This window comes from Nyctibius grandis, chromosome 5 (assembly GCF_013368605.1).
Source record: "Nyctibius grandis isolate bNycGra1 chromosome 5, bNycGra1.pri, whole genome shotgun sequence".
Lineage (NCBI taxonomy): Eukaryota > Metazoa > Chordata > Aves > Nyctibiiformes > Nyctibiidae > Nyctibius > Nyctibius grandis.
In genome coordinates, this window is record NC_090662.1 from 46212428 (window position 1) to 46232884 (window position 20457).

Sequence of the window (20457 nt, forward strand, 5' to 3'; positions counted from 1 at the left end):
CTTGTGCTTTTATTTGGCAGTAATTATACTCAAATAACAAATTCCTCTTTGAACCTTGTTGCAAATTCGTTCCACCTACAGCCTCTCCTCCAACACCCTATTGCTGGCACATGTGAATGAGCACACACTGCTGCATCAAGAGCAGTGGTCCCTCAGGTCAATATTCCCTCTGAGAGAACAGCAATGTGAGAGGTGACTTAGGAAGAACAGGTGACCCTGGCAATTTTTTTTTGGTCTATTCTCCTCCTCTTTCCCACATATCTACAGTTATTGTATTAGGGGGATTAGAGGGTACTTCTTTGCCTGGTCCTTCGGTATTCATCTATGTACTACTGTTGTGGTCACCATTTACTCCATGAAATGTCAAAATGAAGCACACTAGATTTCTCAGAAAAAATCTTCGGTCTTCTACAATCGTGTGCACAGTCACGGGACTGGGTGCCAACTAGTCATGATTTTTTCATTGATTGAAATTACTGCTCTGCCAACCTGCCCTGCTGTCAGGAGCCCATGGATCTGACTGATCTGGAATGGCATAAGGTACCATTGGGCAGCTGAAACTTTGTGTTAGTAGAGATTTTTGCAACATTGAACTGGACTTAAATACTGATGTTAACTCTAAATACAAACTGTATTACAGCTGCTAACCCTATTACAGGCAATGCTATTAAGGTACACAAAGTTAAATTGGCTTAAGCTAGCAGTAGAACAGGCAAGTTATCACAAAAGCTGCTTATTTCAACAGCGTTAACTAATCCCTTCTCATGTAAAGGCTCTTGATCAGGTTAATTAAAATTTTAACACAATCTTCTTATTTTTTTTATGTAATTTGTCTGTTTAAATCCACTGTGACCTGAAACTTATACACAAATTGTTAGAATACAGTACAACCATTTTTGTTTCAGCAGAAATGAATAGTACAAATACAGTAATCTATTTGGCAGCTTTCTGATGTGCAGGAATTATTTAAAACACTCCCAGTCTGAGGAGTCTGCTGACCATATGATCAACAGATTATCATATGACATAAATCAGAGCTGTACTTCTTTTAAGTTGAATTTATTTTAAGTTGGCCCAGTGTCTGGATATGAATTAGTCTGGGCAGGATTCAGTTTCAGAGTCAGTCCAAGATGTATTTTTTTTTGTTAGTACTTGATTCTATTCAATCTTACAAACTGATCACAAATAATTCCTGCTTTTTGAAGAATTTGTATAAACTTAAAGCGTTTGTTTACCTATGCAGTTCTTAGCAATTCTTTCAGGTGGCGTCCTGACCAGCACCAAACCTGTAAAGTCCAAAACGTTCAATCTGAACAGTCTTCCTGGAATATAAATATGTTTGTATTTTAGCTTGTAGCTTTTGGCAGTCTTTAATTCTACAATAATTAGAATATGCTTCATTTAGGCTTGTATTGTTAGCTAATTGGAACCTTGTTTGAATTATTCATACCTCTTGATTCTTCAGAGTTTCTTTGGAATTACAATGTGAGCGTACCAATGACATTTCCCTTTAGGGAAAAAATACCACAAGAATTTTCTTTGTCCCAGGGTTTCCACACTTGAGAGCTGAGACCTATCTGCATGTGAAATAAATAATAGTTCATGAAGTTAGATAGCTACAGTTTTGTGTATTCTAACTGCACACATAACTAGCTAACCAGCATCCCAGTCTTGTGGGCTCTTTTGCCTGTCACTCACAGATTTTCTCAGTAATTCCTCCCAATAATAACTTTAAATTATTTTTTTTTGTTTAGTTCATGGACAGCTCAGGAGCAACACTCCACGGTAAACATATGTGCAAGGGTGTCTTCACAGTTCTTGTATATATAAGGCTTCTATTTGGATTTCTTAGCATAAACAGTTTTGAAAGATTTATATTGTTGTATAGTATAAATTAACGTATTTGAAGATATGTGTCCCTCCAAAGCCCAGTAAATGCTTATTTTTCAAGTAATACTGGCTGTATTTTAGAACTTGAAAACACTTGGATAACTATTTAAAACATTACTTCCTCCTACACTTCACACTTCATCGGCTACAACTGGAAGTGAAGTGACAACAAGCAGTAAGTGCTTGTTCAGGCCTCATTTTATAGGCTCAAGCACTTCTGATGTTTCTATTACAACATTTGGCTAACAAGTCAAGAAAAAAAATCCTGGTCCTACTGAGTTTAAGAGCAGATATCCCATTGCTTTCCGTGCTTCCAGGTGCTTTTATTTTCCTTGACTGAGAATCTAGACACAAGATCTTGTGAAAATGTGGAAAATGCTTCCCACAGTTATGAGCATATAGCAAAGACATAGGTAACTGTGAAGGCTGTTTATAAGCACGGTGTGAGAACATATACAGCATGACCTAATGTTTCTTTGTATATTATGCTAAACATGGTGTAAAATACGATGTGTAGGTACACTAGCAAAAGTGACAGACTGAATCTGAGTCTTTTGTATTATCCTTATTAAAGATGTCTGATTTAATTTTAATAGTTTTAATATCCTGTGACATCAATTCATCATTGATTTTGTTTCTTCTGAGTCTTTTTCTTTAGGGCTTAGATCAATTTGAGTCAGTAATATCAAAAATAAACATAAAGGGAGATTAATGACTTATGTTATGTTCTCTCCTGCATATATCTTCCCAAGGACTTTAAGTTCCAGCTGGAGGACCAGCCACATAACTTTAGACCTACAGAAATCTCTGGGCTGTACTTTTAGAGGTTGCTAATAACAAGTATTTTTATCACTTTTCTTTTGATGAGCTCAATGTTCTATAAATATATTTCAGGGTAATATGCAAAATATATCTAATTAAAAAAAACCATCAGAATGTTTATAAAGTCAAAAGGCCAGAAGGATAGGAGCTAAATGTCAGTGTCACTCCTGCTTAAGCTGTAACATTATGACTTCTTGTGTAGTCAAGAGGGAAGGTTCAGAAAGCATAAAGCGCATCTCGATGAAGTTCAAGAGATGCAGTGAAATGCGCCATAGTTTACCTGTTTACTTATCTTTTAAAGGATTCATCCCGTCACTGGTTGTAATTGCCCTTATTTCTAAAAGCTGCTTTTTTTTGATGAGCTAAATGAAGTTGTTATGTACTAAATAGTGGTGAAGGAGAGAACTGGTATGCTTTCAAAGATTTAATTAAATCTACTAAATGAACATTCTGTTGTAGACTCTCTTTTGACCTAATGGTGAGAAACTCCTCTGTTTTAAAGAAGCGTGTATTTTCACATTGCCCTCCAATTTTCGGAAGTTGTCAAGTTCCATAAATATTTAGACGTTGGTACCTTGCTGACTCAGAAGTGTTGCAGAACTAAAAAAAAAGATTGTAGACAGGGTCACTGAAGTGATGCATTGCTTTAAAAAACACTGTGTTTAAACAGAGTTCCTTTTATCATTGCCTTAAAAAACATCCTCCCAGGGTAGTATTTATCTTCAATTTTGTGTTCTTAGTGCATGTGTAGGGCTCTTTCATGGTGACGGTAGCCACAGGCCTGCAGAGAGCACTGAAGTAGGGAGTCACTTTGAGACGGGTGAGAACTTTTGCCTAGTCCTTTCTTTTGATCCATGCTGCTGTGGAGCCATATTTTAGCTTAGCTCTCTAAGAAATTCATGCAAGATATTGAAATACATTCATGGTTTTCTGAATCCAAATCCAGGAGTCTATTCAGGACCAAATCCAGCACTATATTCCAATCAAAGATCCAACACCTTCTTCTCACAATTTCTATTATAGCAGCACAAAAGCATTTCAGAAATTACTGTCGTTGTATTTTGTGCTTTACAATGTGTTCTGTATAGCAATGGATAGAGAAAATGCAGACAAGACACAGAAGGAAGAGTGGGTAAGAAAGGAAGACAAGAGAAGCAAGGTCACATCATTATATAGATGAACAGAGTAAAATTTTGCATTCTTCTGTTAGGTGTTTTTTGGGGTGTTTGTAAATAGAGGGCTTTTTTTTGTTTTTATATGAAAATGACCAGCAGATGTTCATAATGATCTGTTTGGCCATCTAAAAATTATGATTAGGATTAATGCTTTTATTTAGAATAACTGAATTGTTCATTAACTTGTTGATGTGTACAAACATAAAAAAACACCAAAAAAATTGTATTTGACATTACAGAGATTATCTCCCATTCACCCCAAGCTTTCCAAGCACCAAGTCAGGGGCTAGCTGAAAAACCTGTAACACCAATTGTCACTTTCACGTTCGTGACAGGACTGACAATAATACATGCCAAAAGGGATCCATTTCCCACTGTAGCATTTTCTAAAAACAATACACACCCCAGCTCATACTCTGACCTCAACAGTGACCTCATGCATTCTTCTATCAGCAGGTCAGTACATATGTCTATTGAATTCTCCAAGTATTTGAGAAGTTAATTTGTTTTCACATTTCTGGGTTTACTGGTCACGTTTCGTGTTTGGAGTGCATGTTGGAAGAATTTGATGTGCGTGTTTCTTAATATCTGTTGGAAAAGGAAGTGGAAGGTATTTCAGTTTTAAATAACACCATCATCCTTTCCTCAAAAAATAACTAATAATTAAATAACTCCAGCATCATTTCCTAAAAATTTTTGCCTGGGAGGCCTTCTACATACCAGTAGTTATTATCCTCTAAGGTAAAATTCTCCCCAAATGCCTCCAGTAAATCAGTTTTTAATTTGCATATATGGTCTTTTATTGCAAAGTCAATGCTGAGTTTGGAACAGTTTTTTGGACTGATGTTACACAGTACACTGATAGTTATTTTCATTAAATGCTCCTTAAATTCTTCTATTGAAAGTAATGAGTTTGTTAGAAAAAAATTAAGCCAAATGTGTGTGCGTGTCAGCGTATTCTGCTTAACACCCTAAAACGCATTATAATTTCCATAGAAAAATGGAACGTGCTTTGCATCTGGGTGAGGTAACAGGCCACGTGCAACAGCAAGTCAGCAGAATGCACTTAATATCCCCAGCAGGACTGCTAACACCTGTTTTATCTGGGTGGGTTTTCAAATTTACACCACCCACGGAAACTTGACATTGCCTTCCAGTATAGTTACAAAAAATTATTGCAATAAGCTGTCATGTTAGGAGCTTGTGGGAAACAAATTATCAGAACATAAATAATGTCTCTGCTCTTCTTTGTACATTTGCAAGTTTTACTGGAGAGCTTGTTTATTTCCCAATTTTCTCTTTCTTCAAATTTCTCCCATTTCTACAAGGTGAACTGAAAATTCATGGCAAATTTCACCCAGTCTCAGTAGTCTTTGGTCAAGGGAACAGTACAACATGCAGTCTGCCATACCAGCATCTTGCACAGAGACTGCAAATTTGAAACTAAAGAGGTGCCTCAGTTGGGTCACTATATGTTTTACATGATTCTGGGCCACATTTCTTCCCTGTTGCATTTACTTCAGGATTTGGAAGAATTTGGTTGTATTCTCTGCTCTTCAAAGTGTTTTTATTAAGTAGTAGTAGCAGTAAAAAATATTTTTTATTACATAATAATACTATGTAGAGTTTCTTCACAGGGAATCTTGATGGAAATATAAAACTTTCAGATAGTCTTGCTCAATAATAAAAGTATTTTAGTATTAATTTAGTATGAATATGTATATATGTTAATAAGCATACCCGACTTTAAATATGCAAGAGACAAGAAAGCAGATGGCTTGCTTTCAAATGTGTTAAACTAGATTAACCTGTGCAATATAAAAAGAAATCAATCTGCTTGTTATAGTTCAACTAGAATACTTGTAATATGAGCCCATAGGAATTTATTTCACATTGTTCCCTTTGAAAGTCTTTAACCCTACTCTTTTGTTCTGGCTACAGTAGAGATAAATTTGAGAAAAAATGTTTTCTGCAGCAGGATTCTCCCTTTTGGAATATCTAGGAATCAGCTATTGTGGATAACATACAGCAATACAACGTAGTGAAAATACTACAACAATTTTATAAGTAAAATTTCATGATAGCTTTCCACAGAAAACAGGTAAATCAACAACAATGCCAAATCAAATGGAGCGCATGGCATAAAAGGTGTTTGATTGAGGTTACTGAATGGTACTTTTACAAATAATTAAAATAAATCTTACCATATATTATAACAAATACATCATAATTGCTTACTTTTTATGGATTAGATACATTTTGTCCCACAGAATATGTACAATTATAAAGGCATTAGGGATTTTTTATATTTTAGTTGTATTACCCTTTGTGAATTTTTCTAAAGAGGCAAGCAGATCTTCAGCTGTACTGAACATGTATTTTCAAGTGAAGAACAACAGGGGATTCTCATTACTGAATATTGTTTCAGTGATCATTTAAGAATAACCTAGACTCCCAAAGAGTGTTGAATATGTGGCATTTGAAGAATAGATAAGCGGGGGAATGAAGACATTGGACTTGGTAATCCATTTTGGTTTACCAGTTTTAATCAGGAAGGATGCTTTTAACTTCAGTTGAACCTCCTTGGTGTAAGCTGGCTATCAGAAATGAGCATTTGGGCCTGATATTCAGCCTGACAAAATCATAGTACATATAGTTATGTACAACGCAAGCATGATAGTAAGTAGAATAACAAGCAGTGTATTCAGCTATCACTTGTTTGAAATGAAGAAAGTTCTTGAGTTGTTTGATTTTTATTTTTTGGTGAAGGAAGTATTGGACCTGTGCCTATTTTGTACACGGTGAAAAAAGCTGAATGTCCACCTGCCTGGTTTATGAAGTCTGGCTTTGTTAAATAATCTTAGCAATAAAACTGAGGATAAAAACATACATCAGTATAGAACTGCAAACATATTCTCTTTATATCTCTGTCTTGTAGCTTCTATCCCTGTGCTTTAAGGAGAGGCAAAACAGGAATATAAACTAGTGAAACCAGCTGGGAATAAAACCTATAAGGAACAAAGTTACAAGGCAAACCAAAAATCTGGGTGTTTCCCACACCACAAGTGAGTTGTCAACAAATCACAATGGGTGCAAAGGATGAGTCAATTAAGAACAGAAAGTGAAATAAACTTGTCCTTCTCAATCTCTGAGAACAGCTTTAGGTGTAGCAGGTTGTGCAAGACTATACATTTGGCCAAAAACCAGACCTTTTAGGTGGGGGAGAGGGGTGGGCAGGGAAGGTTTAAACAGGTATCTGTGAGAGTATACAGAACCAATTCTCATACTGTTCTATATTAGGTGAGGGAAGATCAGAGTTTAGGCCATGCCCACCTTGAAATATTTTCCAGTTTCTTCCAGAGCATTCTATGTAACTAAGTCTACCATGGACAGTTTCATTCTCTCACCAGCTCCAACATGTGAACCAAAATTCTTTTATCCACACATGAAGGCATCTCGGTTGCTTGCCTGAATCTCTGTTGTTTTTAGAGCCTGCAATTAATACCAGATCACTGGCACTTCACCAACTACTAAGAAAGTAGCCAGAACTCAAAAGCTAGAGTGTCTCCTTCCATGCTTGGCTCTTGTGAAAGTCAGACAGACAAATAGTATCTGCTTTTCTATTTTTCATTTTATTCATTTTATGCAGCATGTGTGTTGTGAATAGTTAGAGTCCAGGGTGCTACCTGTAAGGTCTGAATTGTATCTTTATTTTATTTTGATTCTACTAGTGCTACAGAACTTGAATGAGAATGAGCTGTGTAATAACAATAAATTTTCTAATTCTGCATTCATTTAAATCCATTGACCTCCACAAATTTTGTTAGTGATGAATATCCATGGGAAAGAAGGAGCCAAATATAGGTCTCTCAACTCAGGTTAATACTCTGGAGAAATTTAGGAAGTGTGTTTGCAATACAGTTACTGTGTCACAGGATATCTCATGCCATAATACTAATCTCAAAATAGTACTATTTAATATTGTTATTGGAAATAAAAAGCAACGAATACTGAAGATTTTTATGGAGATCCTGTGCTCTGGAAGGTGAGTATATATGTGACTCTCTGAGTTTCTGTGGCAGACTGTTTCCATGAGTGCCCCCAATCAGCCATCAGCAACATTAGAAAACTTCTACAAAGCAAATCCTTTGCCAAATTTTATCTGGGGCTATTGGTCATGAATCAGAATGTCAAAACACACACAGAGCTACAGAAGATAGCACTGAATGAAGTGCTAACAGAAATTACTGTTTTACTTTTGCTGCCAAAATAATCAAGACTATTTTAGGAGCATATATGTATAGAAACACTCTGTAATAATAAGGTGTCGTATTTATAAAGGTGTCCCACTCTTCAGCAGGAGGAATATAACTAACTTGTGTATGTGTCTATATGTTCTTGTAAACTATATTGTCATAAACTTAACAAGAGAGAGTTAGTCAAACCAACATATGTTTCAGAGCTTCTTACAAACACAGAAAAACATAATGCTGTATTAGTCATCATTAATCATATTCTGAGCATCCCACAATTAAATTTACGTTTGGAAGTGAAGAAAGTGTTGTCTGCCAGACAAAAGAGATGAAAGCTAATATTGGTAACAGCAAAAATAATTATAATAAATAGACATATTCTATATGTTGAGTCACTGGTGAATACAGTCCCACAAATGAGCTCTTCCTGTAAGTCTGCTAACTGCTGGGTATTAAGTACTACTGTTTATCTACATGCAAGTCCCACAGTCTGGTTTAGTGATTTATTTCTGTCCATAAAATTTCAAATAGCTTCCAGCCAAAAGCAGATTACCCACAACTCCACAATGTAACATGTTACAGCAGATTTGCAATGCATCTTCTTTGTATGCCATATAATGGCAACACTATGTCAGAGTTGTGATATTGCTGCTTATTTGTACATCACCATTTGGAATATAACCCCTTAAAATATGAGTGTAGAAATATCTTAGGGCTCACTAATATTTATGGTGTAAGTATTTCAGGTGCTTTTTTTCATAATGCTGGGTGTATGAACAATATTAAAAGGATTTGATTTACAAAATAATCTTAATATATTGTAAGCATAACTCAGTAGGCTTAATTTAAAAAGTATCAAATGGTGTTATCTACCTGATGACGCCCACAAATCTTAATTCCTAAATTATCATCCTCTTAGCTGAGTTTATCTGCACCCACAATGCGGGAGGTACATTTCAGAATTGGACATATTATTCTTGAGTTTTGATACAGAAGTCATTATATTGTCAGAGATGATAGTTTTTTGTTATCTCTGAAAAGTAATCTTGATTGACTTTCAACATGGTTAATTGAATAGCTAGGTGGACAAATATCTACATGGCAACGAAGGTTTATTATATCATTTATTCTTTTTCCCATCTATAGGTTTTAAGATTTTTAATGTGGCAGATCTACTATTCAAAGTACTTCACTTCTTCCACTCTTTTGAACCTTTCATATAAAATAAATACCTTGGAACAAAAAATTTTGGGGATTGACAGTGATGGAGAGCTGTTCAGCAGCAGTCTCATCTTGGCAACATCTACCCGTACAAGCAGTTTTGCAAATTTGAGTCACTTTTCTGTATCTTGATATGTAAGATTTGAAGTCAATCTGTGTATCCTGAATTCTGTACTGTAATGAACTATATCTATGGCTACAACATTTTGTAATGCTGATGATACTATTCGTGATAATGTTGAATATCATCTCTGTTATAAACTGGAACTTTTTTTAAGCAAAATTCACTACAAAATTGTGGGCATATGTAAGATAGATACAAAATTTGTCTGGCATCTATGTTAAGTGTTACACTGCAAAATCTTCAGCCTTTGATATATAAGCACGTAGAGTTCTACATATGCAGTGTCAGCTCTAGGAAGACTTTATCCCAGCGTATAATAACCCTGCCACTAACTACTTAAATAAACATGAACTTCAGGGATTCATACCACTCTTGATTGGAACAGTACTGAGGAGTGGAAGCTGCTTGAAATCTCTTAGAACTTTTGTACTTGCAAAATTACTCTCATCTGTTAGTAAGTTTGAATAAAAAGTGTTTGGGGCTGCTAGGGCTTGAGTTCAAAGAAAAACTGTGGTTTGCCAAGGCAAGAAGTAGGTAATTAAAACAATGTTTAGAGACACACTGAAAGCTTCAAAATGGGACAACTTTAAGGCTAGCGTTTTCTAGACTGGGGAGGAAAGAAAGTGAAAATAACCCAAGAATTTAATAATGCATGTCTCACTGAATCTCCTAACAGTTCCTGAGAGTTGTATAGTAACTGCAGTTATTATCAGAAAACTGACTGTAAGAGTTATTTTCTGACATTTTCAGTGCATTATGTGTCTGAGTTGCCACACCAAACTTGCTCAATTCACAAGTCAAAACAAGACTTTATTATAAGGCTAACAGTGCAACCACAGTCTACTGTCTGAAAGTTGGCCACTGCTATTGCACCACCACCAAGAGGGATGACTTTGGACTTAGGGCTTCTATTACAGTTCTCTTGGTGAACTGTGAAGCAAAACAGAATTTGCTTTGTAGTTCTGCTGTATATTGAGTCATTGGTGTTAATGGTAATGACTAGTTTAGTCTGAGAGTTTGAGATGTGACTTCAAAGATGCATGCGGTAGAAGTAGACACGTAAAGTAACCAGGTGCCATTTCTATAGGATATTTTTCACCTTAAATGTGTGTTAAGGTTTATGTATTAGGCTTACTATTTACTAAATATTCAGTATTGCATATAGATATTGAGATGTTTTCACAGCGCATTAGGGTTCAAATGTTCCCTAATAAACTAGTTTTTGTTTATAGCTATGGTCTCCTGAACTACTGCAGAGGGCCCATGCCCATTATGAAAAACTTCCTGGTTACACTGTGAGGTCTGCTAGGAAATTTTATTTCAGTTATTTGGAGGTGGATACCACTGACATCAGTCTGCTTTTTCTTTATTTTTTCCTTTTTTTCTTTCCTTTGCCTTCCAGTACTAATTTGTAGAGCAAAATTTCCCATCTTTGAAGTAGTTGATTCTGCATTATGGTTGATTTGAAAGTTCAAAGAAACTCTCAGTTGTACAGCTAATATCCAAACAAATCTTCATTTCTTTTAAATTCTTCAGGACAGGAAAATTTCCATTCAAATTGTTTTCTTATGTAGTTGACATTGTTTAAAGGTCAAGTAGAAATATTCTCATTGTGTGCATTCTTTTCACGACTGATGCAGGGGTGTAGTCGGAGGTCAGGGCTGAGCCAGCCCGGTGCCTTGCCGCTGCCGTCAGGAGTGGCATCATCTGCCTGTCCCTCCTTCCCACCTCACCTTGCCTCTCCCAAACCATGTCTTACTCAGGCTGGGACGCGCCCTCCCCTCTGCTGACTCCTGTGCTCATCTGGGTGCATGGGAAACTGGCGTAACTAAAATACATTTGCCTTTTTTGCTGGACGAATTTTCTGCGCAGAGCCAGCTCCTGATGCGCTCAGAGAAGCGCTGAAGCCCAGCAGAGGTGGCAGCAGCAGGGCCCTGCGCCTGGGAGGAAGAGGAGGTGAGGAAGAAGCAGATCTTCCTATTTTAGCTGCAGACAGCTTTCATATGACTTAGCTGTGTCACATCTCTATGCCTTACAAAATGGCCTGGTTTATTTGTTTGTTTTTTTTTCATGGTGTAAAACTACATAAACATTTAAGAAAATGACAGAGCTAAGGCCTGAGTTTCTGCAATTATTGATCTGGGCCAGAGTTGGAGTAACCCCATTGATTTTAGAATGGTTATTCCACATTCACAGCTGTGCAAATTGGTGCACTTGACAAACTGATTTATGAAAGCTTTATGGCAAACCCCAATTTTGGAGTAACTTTAGTTAGTGTTAGCTGCAGAGTTTGGGTTTTGGAGGTTTTTTCAATTGATTCAGGAGAGAGCTTATTTATCATTCCTTATAAATGGTAGCATGTCCTTGAAAACAAGCGTTTGAAAAGACTTTTTAAAATATGTTTTTACTAATGCTTTGGAGTTTATTGTGCTTAAAAAGCACATTTCTCAAAATTTTACAGATGCTTATAAGTTTCTAAGTACTACCTGTGGATCAAGAGAGTCTGTGTGAGCTCGTAATATATACTTCTAGGATCAGTAGTAAAAAGTATGTTTATATTCCTTTTAGCTGATACCACTTTCTGAGAATAATGGCAAAACTACAATCATAGAAAGATGACAATAATAAAAGGCCCTCCACCTAGGCTAGAAAAGATACTGCCAAGGATCAAGTAGCATTTATTCAAGGAATGAATTTACCCCCCATGTTTTGATGGTTGAAAACTGTTGATATGAGGTATTGTAAAATGTGTAAACATTCAAATAAAATTAACTACATGGACTTGATCTACTGCAGGCTCATGGTTTTGGTCTTGAGTATTCACTTCTTTTTTTAATGTTCTTCAATGAAAATAGGTATTTAAAACACATTGTTAAATATTTTGTTTGTAGTCCTAATTGCCTTGAAAAAATCCATCAACCTAAAAAATGTATTTTAAAATCAAGTCTGTTGAAGGCACTTGGCATAGGACACTTTCCTATACATAATTTTTTTTGTTTTCATGGCAGCATATTTCTATACAAACCTGTTAAAAGATTTTACAGGTATAGCTGGATATTTGCTTCATTGATCCTGGGAGGTCAGGGGGAACCAGCTGGGGATGATGAGTCAAGAGGATCTTTTGGAATATTCTGGCTCCCGAATCTATTAGAAATAGACACATGAAAGGAGTTAAATTAATTCTGTGATTACTGTTTTAGAGGCAGAACTTTTGGCCCTTTATTGATCTACACTTAGGCTACATGTTCTTCTCTTATCTAAAGCTCTCTGTGGTAACTGTAGATTTCTTCTAAACCACCAACAGAAGTCAGTACTAAGCAAGCACTCTTCTGAGAAGCATAAACATTAAATAAATTTAAATTTTTAGCATAAGATTTGAAGGAAAAAAATAGAGAATAAACCACTGCTGTGACATCATTTTCACAGAATTCTACATCATTCCAAGAAAATACCTTTGGCAACACATTTGTTGGAGGTTTTTCTTACATTTTTTAGTTAACTCAGTCACCCACATCTCCAGACATATATTCAGTGTCTAACCCTCCATGGATGCTTTCATTGCTGCTTGTTTGTAGCATATAAAATCTAGTTTTATGTTAAGTAGGTGGGTTGCTGATTTGCCAGCATGCCATTCTGGATCGGGCATTTATGAATTGTTTTTAAGCACCAAAGCGGACAATGAAAGCTTTATATCAATTCCCCAATTAGCAGTAATCATTCTTGTTAAACTTTGGTAAAGAGCTGCAGTATGCAATGAATGTAAAGTATTCATTCCTGAGCTGTTTCTTCCCCCCCACCCCCCGCCCCACATTTCTATATTTTGTCAAATAGTCTTATACTGCTTGTTATTTTTGTTCATATTGCAGATTGAGAATGTTGATGTCTGCCTTAGCTTTCTGGCAGCCAGAGGAGTAAATGTCCAAGGTCTTTCTGCAGAAGGTAAGAGAAACAGATAATCAGAACAAATAATAGGATTTTTTTCTGAAAATTAATTTTCTTACATACAAATTATTTGCACCTAAATATTAAACTCCAGCTGTCTTGAACAGCATGCAAATATAGATCAGTGATAGTGAATGAAAGAGAAGTTTAGATATCTTTTTAATTTTCCCTTGAAACTGAACCAAGAAATTAAATACATTTATGAAGCCTGAGACAATGTATTTAATAATAATTTTTTCAGTAATATTAATCTTTTCATGTTATCTCCAAAATATTAAATAGGTGCAGGGTTTCCCAAGTGTACTTTTAAACTTGTCCATATATGGGATTCAAACAACAAAAGTGAATATGGGAATCTTGCTCAGTTAAGTAAACCCAGGGAAGACTATTTGTTTAAGCAGATTTATTAGTAATAGTAATGCGGTCGGGAAGAGTCTGAAAATTATTGTATTCCTTTGGTGTCATGTATTAAGTGAAAGAGTGAATGGTCTTGCTGCTTATATTATAGCCCTTTTTGGTGTATTAGTCACCTCAAGTGATTGCCTAATACAGTTACAACTAAGTCAAGATATTAAATCAAAACCATTAAAATACCAGTTGTCTTAATTAGTATGTAATATTTGCCTTATTAATGTAAAATTAATTCAATGTATACTTCATCTTGTAAATTAATAAAATGTATACAAACATTTATCCTGTAACTAATTAAGCAGTTCCGCAAAGTGCTGTGTGCCTTCAAAACCCCTCTGTCTTCCATGGCAGCTGAAGGCAATAGGTATTAACAAGATGCAACCCTACATTTTTATTTTCCTTGTAGCACAACTAAAAGATAGAAGGAAAAATACATTTTTTTCAAAGATGGTAATTTCAGGTGAATTTTAGAAGATATGCAGAGAAAATATTTTGAATGCTAGCCACTGTTTTATTTTAAAATTAACTCAGAATTGTTATCGTTCACCGTTTCCACCTTTCTAGTACCTTAGCAGAAGAGTAACACAGCTTTGACTGTCTACTGATGGAAAAGTCCTTAACTGATTTAAAAGAACCTCTGTATATACTGTAGACACATTGATGCATGAGAACACCAAACATTTACATGTTACCGTTCATCTCAAGCTGTTTAGAACTTGAATTTCTTAGTGCAGCCTATTTTTACTTGCGTATGAAATAACAACCAAATGTGTGAACAGCATGAACTTATGTCATGAGAATACTCTTCATTGTTTAATACCATGACATGGCACATGGCACTTTTTTTTCTGTACTTTGTAAAATCAAAATCTGAGTGAATTCTGTAATGCATTCCTTTATTCATACCTTTGTTTTGCTTTGGAAAAGCATTTTTGATAGGATATAAGCTTCAACTGTGTAGCATTAAGTTCAAATAATACTAAAAACAATAATACTACATAGTGTTAAATGCAAGGACTGTTTTTTAAAACTTTCATTAATCTTTAAAACAGAATTTTAATAAGGCAGACCTTGAGTGCTGAAGTAAGATTAAAACTAGTTTTGCTGTTTTGTAGTTGGTCATGAATCTGATCTAAATCTGCTAATATTTTGCAATGATATTAGTTCAACGTATCACAGAAGTGTGATTTGCTTAAATATACCATTTTTAGCATGTACAATCCTGAATATTACAATTTCTCTCGAGGAGAAGAAATTGAGAAAAACAGACCTTTTTTTTATCATGAAATTGTCAAGTTACCTTCATAGTATTTTGTCAGCACATTTATGTTTAAAATCAATTAAGTTTAGAAACTGTAAGTCTATTTCTTGTAACAGGCTTTGGTAAATATGTCTTGTTACTACTGGGTCACTTATTAATGACGAGGCAGTTTCTGGAACAGTAAACTGTGAGCTTAACAAGGATGGAAGATTTCACAACCAGTTTCCCACCTCATTATGGCACTTGAGCAAGGAGGTCTAGAACAGTCATTTTCAAATCTTGACTGCAGAATCTCTACTGGAGAACCCAAATAATAAATAAGCCAGTTGCTACGAAGAAAAACACTCCCCTCCTCTACCCTGAAAGTGTTTAGTACATATTAGAAGTTTCTGGATTTTTTCTGTTTAAGGAAAATCTTCCAACTTTAACTTGTTTAAAAGTAGAAAAGAAAAAGAAGTTCAAACCTGATCATATTCTTCTTCAGAAATAGTAAAAAATATAGCTTAACACAAAAAGAGCAAAATTTTAAGTTTGATTTAACAAACAAAGGGTTCTTTTTCAGGGCGTTAAGTGATGCAAAATCCTAAGAATAAATAAACTGATATCACATACAGAAAGTCTTTTAGAATCAGAGCAGCTTAAAGATGGATAGTTGTATGGTTTTGTTGGGGTTTTTTAAAGATAATTTTAAATGTAAGTTTTCTGTGTTCCATTATAATGATCTTCCTTGAAACCAACGTGACTGCAAAACTCTCTGTTACTTAAAAAGCTTTCTAGTTCTGAGAAGGTTCTTCTGCGTAGCTCTGGTGGTCTAGTGGGGAATCAAAGATCCTGCAGCATCTTCATAGGGAAGATGAGAAAGTATGGATACTTGGAACAAATTTCCATTTTGCAAAGTATATTCCAATATCCAGGATTGTGTTTGCTTTTGAAGAACGGGTTGAGAGCATAAGGGCTCCAGTGTTTGCTGGCCTGTTAGGGTGTGTAATAACATTTCACTTAATCCTATTGAAAGAAAATTAGTATGGTTTAAAGGACACTAATATGGCAGTCATTGTTTATAAATTCTGCTTTGAAAATTGCCGAAGAAAGGCTGTGTAGCACATACAGTTCAGTATTTAGCTTTTCAGGGAAGGCAGAGATATTGCAGTGTTGCATGTTAAGTTACAAGGCTCTAGGCCTAATGAAACCCTTTCACAAGAAGTTTAGTACCAAAGAAAATTAATAATGAGGTTATGAACAGACCTAAGTGCTGCAGATAATTTCATTAAAGCCTCCTGAGGCTTCTTTTTTGACACAGAGATCCTTTATGAGCAAAGAATAACATTATCCTTTTAAAACCTTCATCTCAGGCAGGGGAAAGACTAAGAAAGGAATGGGAGACATGAGGATGCTACTGTTGTTCACCAGAATTTCATACGGGTATCTATTTTAGCCTCATGTGAAAGCTGGAGTTTTGAAGTCTTCATTAATCAGTAATAGCAGTGTAAAATAGAAAGACAGAAAAGCATGTAGTTGGAAAGTTCAAAGATGTAATCATGAACCTTACGGTCACTTTTTTTAATAGGTATTTTCCATTAATCTCCTTCTGTCATGTTCCTTGCAAATTCTTGTGAATGAATATGTGCTCAGCCACAAGACTGTTACCATCTCCTCTTTCTGATTTTTCTAGAAGTTACTGTTTACTCCCAGTGTGCACAGAATCTGCCAAAAAGCAAGAACAATGATTTAAAGTCATGAGATAGAGGGGATGTGTACCTAAGGCCAGGAAGACCTCAGATTTTTCTGAATGCCCTTCTGCTTACTGAGAATATTTGTACTGTATTGAGACAGGAGTATTCATTTCAGATTATGTGTATTATTTATGGTTTGGTGTACTTTTCTTTATGACCATACACATGTGACTCATCATGAGGGCATTATGGAGATAGATATGTGTTTATTACAACAGTGACACATAAATAAGCAAAGATTATAACAAGCAATAAAGTATCAGTGATACATAACATGTCCCTCAAATTAGAGATAAATGAAGAGCTATAAGGCATAAACATGTATAGCTATAGGTATGTGTAGAGATGTTTTAGTATAAAACTGTTACAAAACTGCAGTCTGAAACCACAATGTTTTCACTTCTTTTTCTTTTTTTTTTTTTTTTTTTTTTAAATAGAAATAAGGAATGGAAATTTGAAAGCCATTTTAGGGCTGTTTTTCAGTTTGTCTCGGTACAAACAGCAGCAACATCATCAGCAACAGTACTACCAGTCTTTGGTGGAGCTACAACAGCAAGTCCCTTCACCTCCAGCTGAAATCAGCCAGTCCAAAACGCACCACGATATGCAGTCGAGGTAGGTTAAGAAGTTAATTTTCTCAAGTGCAAAAGCTTTTTATTTGTCTGTTCAAAAAATACAAGTTTTTGCAGAAAAAAATAGGTTACTTGCAAAATACTTAAAAGACTGCCTTTTTCTTTTTTTTAGCTCTTTTTGCAATGGATATAGGAAAACAATATCTTGTTTATTTGTTTGGTATTAAGGTTGCATTTCTTGGGAGTAAAGCTAGAGTAAGAGCAGAGAACATCGCCAATTAAATTGAGTTCAAATTTTAATTACTTTTAAGGCATTCTTTCACTTTATTATTGATTCTACTGTCCTTTGCACAGTAAGAGACAGGTAGCACACCATGTGATTAGTATACTGCTTATTTTCATGTTTTCCTCGTGTACCCATTTCCACGCCTAAATGAATAGTTTCAAATGATTAGCAAAATATATGAGGAAAAGGCACAATTAATAATTTCATTTGTTATAAACTCTTTGCATCCCCACGCATTCTGGTTTTGAGTGCCTAATTCTGTTTGAATGTTTTTTGTAAGGGAGAAGAAATGGCCTTAATCTAGTTGTTTCTTTTAAGTGGTCAGTTTATGATTTAGTTTTAGGAAAGCAAAGCATTCAGCAGAATCCTTAACTGCTGGATTACATTGCTTTCAGACTGAAGCTGAAAACATATTTTGTCAAGGTAGTTGCTTACTGGCCATGAAAAAGAATCAGTTTTAACCACAAATATCTACTTAAATGAAAAGAGTATTAGCAATGAATAATTTATAGGGGAGGTTAAAAAAAAACCATTCACGTGTAGGACTGTTTAAAGTGTAGTTCTTAATGAAGAGTTTTATATATTGCTCTGTTGGGTTCAATACTTGTTTGATTTATTATTTACTTGTTTAAAATTCTTTGCATACTTACCGAGCAATTGTATGTCTAGAATGTGATAAGTCAATGATCTAGGATGGATTAAAAGTATCAGACTGTGATAATGAAATTTCGGATCTCGAGTCCATTCATATCTGAATTACACTTTCATGTTTATAATAAACATATTTCTTCTTCAGTTGAGAAAACTTTTCACACTTCAGCCTAATAGAAATCTTTGTGTTGAAACTAGGATTGTTGTAAAAATCTATTTACAGGAAAATGTTGCTGATGGCATTGTAGTTAGCTCATTTGATACAAAAATTAAGATACACTTGCATTTACCTTGGGCATTACAATGTGAAATGTATTTTTTTCTCTGCTACTGAAAATTAATGTCTTTGAATGCTTTCTCTGTGAAGTTTACTATTAACAAGTAATCTAGGGAATTATGGTGTGGTCTTAGAAGAATCTGACGACTCTCAACATATTCTGAAGCTGAATTTCTGCTTTCTGAAGGATATTTAATACTGCATAAGAGGCAATAACATCTTGTCACTCAGAAATTAAATGTTTTTCCTATGATAAGGAAGACATTTTAATGTAGGTCTAGAAGTGTTCACTGTTTTAATCAGTGGAATTAAGGGCATATCCAGCTTCATGAAAATACCTTTGGTTATTGGGTTTTGTCTATAATTTAGTAAAAGAACTGAAACATTTCCCGTTTTCTTAATTTACCCATGGTGAATTTTTAATTAAAAAAATAGTTACCGTGTTCCTTTATACATCACCACTATTGCAAGGAATTCTGTTTGTCAAAAAAAGTTTGGAGCAAAGCAGTTGTTTACTATTTGGAAGACAGCAACTGCACACTGGTCTTTTGTCTGCTCAGGCAAAGAAGGGATGAAGTTTTTATAAAGCTTTCTATTCATTATAGTTCCCCAGGATCTCATGGTCCTTCAGTGCCTTTTTCTCCTCTTCTACTTTGCTATGTTGAAATACACTTCATTACGAGGAAAGGCAACCATTCCATCTCCTGAACCCCAGCATTCATGCCTTTGTAAAGTAACATTTAAGTCTGGTTTAACAAAATTTCTACTTCTGTCAGTGTGCTTTAGACCTTCTACTTTAATGCCACGAGTCTAAAATAATTTCATTCTTTGATTAAATTTCTATTCATAGCTGTGTTTCAGCTGCAAAATGTTTCTATGTGAAAAATTATTACACCAAGATTGATACTATCTTTCTTACTTCCTATTTGTAAACTGAAAGCAATAATTTTTCTGCTTGCTTTCATATATACCGAATTTCAATGTTTGTCACCATAAACTTCTATACTGCCTGTGATTTTCTCTATCCATATATTTCTCAGTAAAGGTTTTAAGGATAAAGAAAGCTCCCTACTTCTAAAGACTTTATTCTGTATTTCTGTCTTCTGCTACAAATACATGTAGTATTCTGAGCTGCTAGCAAAACAAGGACTTCCAAGCCTTAGAAACAAACAGAAATGCAGATTTTTTTTTTTTAATACTAATTGGCTTTTTCATTTGTCACTGTTTTGAAGTAATATTAGGAAATCAGCATAAAATAATATGTCCCCTTCTAAGAAAAATGACTACGTTTGAAAAACATGTTTTCCACAAACAGATGGGCGTATACAAGTATACATTGATATGAACTCTCTGTAGTGGATTTAGCAACCCTTCTTTTCATAGCAATAATTTAATTTAATTATTTTTTTTTCCTATCAAAGCAAATATTTTGGAAAATAATTCAAAATGATTTGCCAAACAGCATTTTAGTTTTAAGCTGTTAACAAGTAAATAAAAGCTTCCATTTAGAAACAAGATAAAATGTGAAATTAAAGAAGAAAAGATGCCTTTGATGGATTTCATCTTGCCTCTTGCCTTCCTTTTGCTATCTGAAATGTGGACAGATAGCCTACATGACTCCCAAGACTGATTTTGGTGATATGATTGAGACATGGCAACTGTGTCACAGCATCAATTACAGAAGGAACCAACGTGGCTGACTGATTTACAAGGCAGGAGTTCATGATCTCAAACATCCTAAGGAACTCATATAGCTGCTCCACGGGACACTTGGGACTTTTAGGTATTTTTCGCAAGAAGTAGTTTCATACAGATATTTAAACCTTCCCCTTTCATTGA

At 35.0% G+C, this 20457-nt stretch overlaps 1 protein-coding gene across 1 annotated transcript in view; it reads left to right on the plus strand.

Annotated features, from left to right (window-relative positions):
* Positions 1–20457, plus strand: part of NAV3 (neuron navigator 3) — a 269185-nt gene that overhangs the window by 89411 nt on the left and 159317 nt on the right. Inside the window, 2 exon segments of the mRNA XM_068400337.1 lie at positions 13352–13424; positions 17270–17447. Of these exon segments, the coding sequence (XP_068256438.1) occupies positions 13352–13424; positions 17270–17447 (251 nt within the window).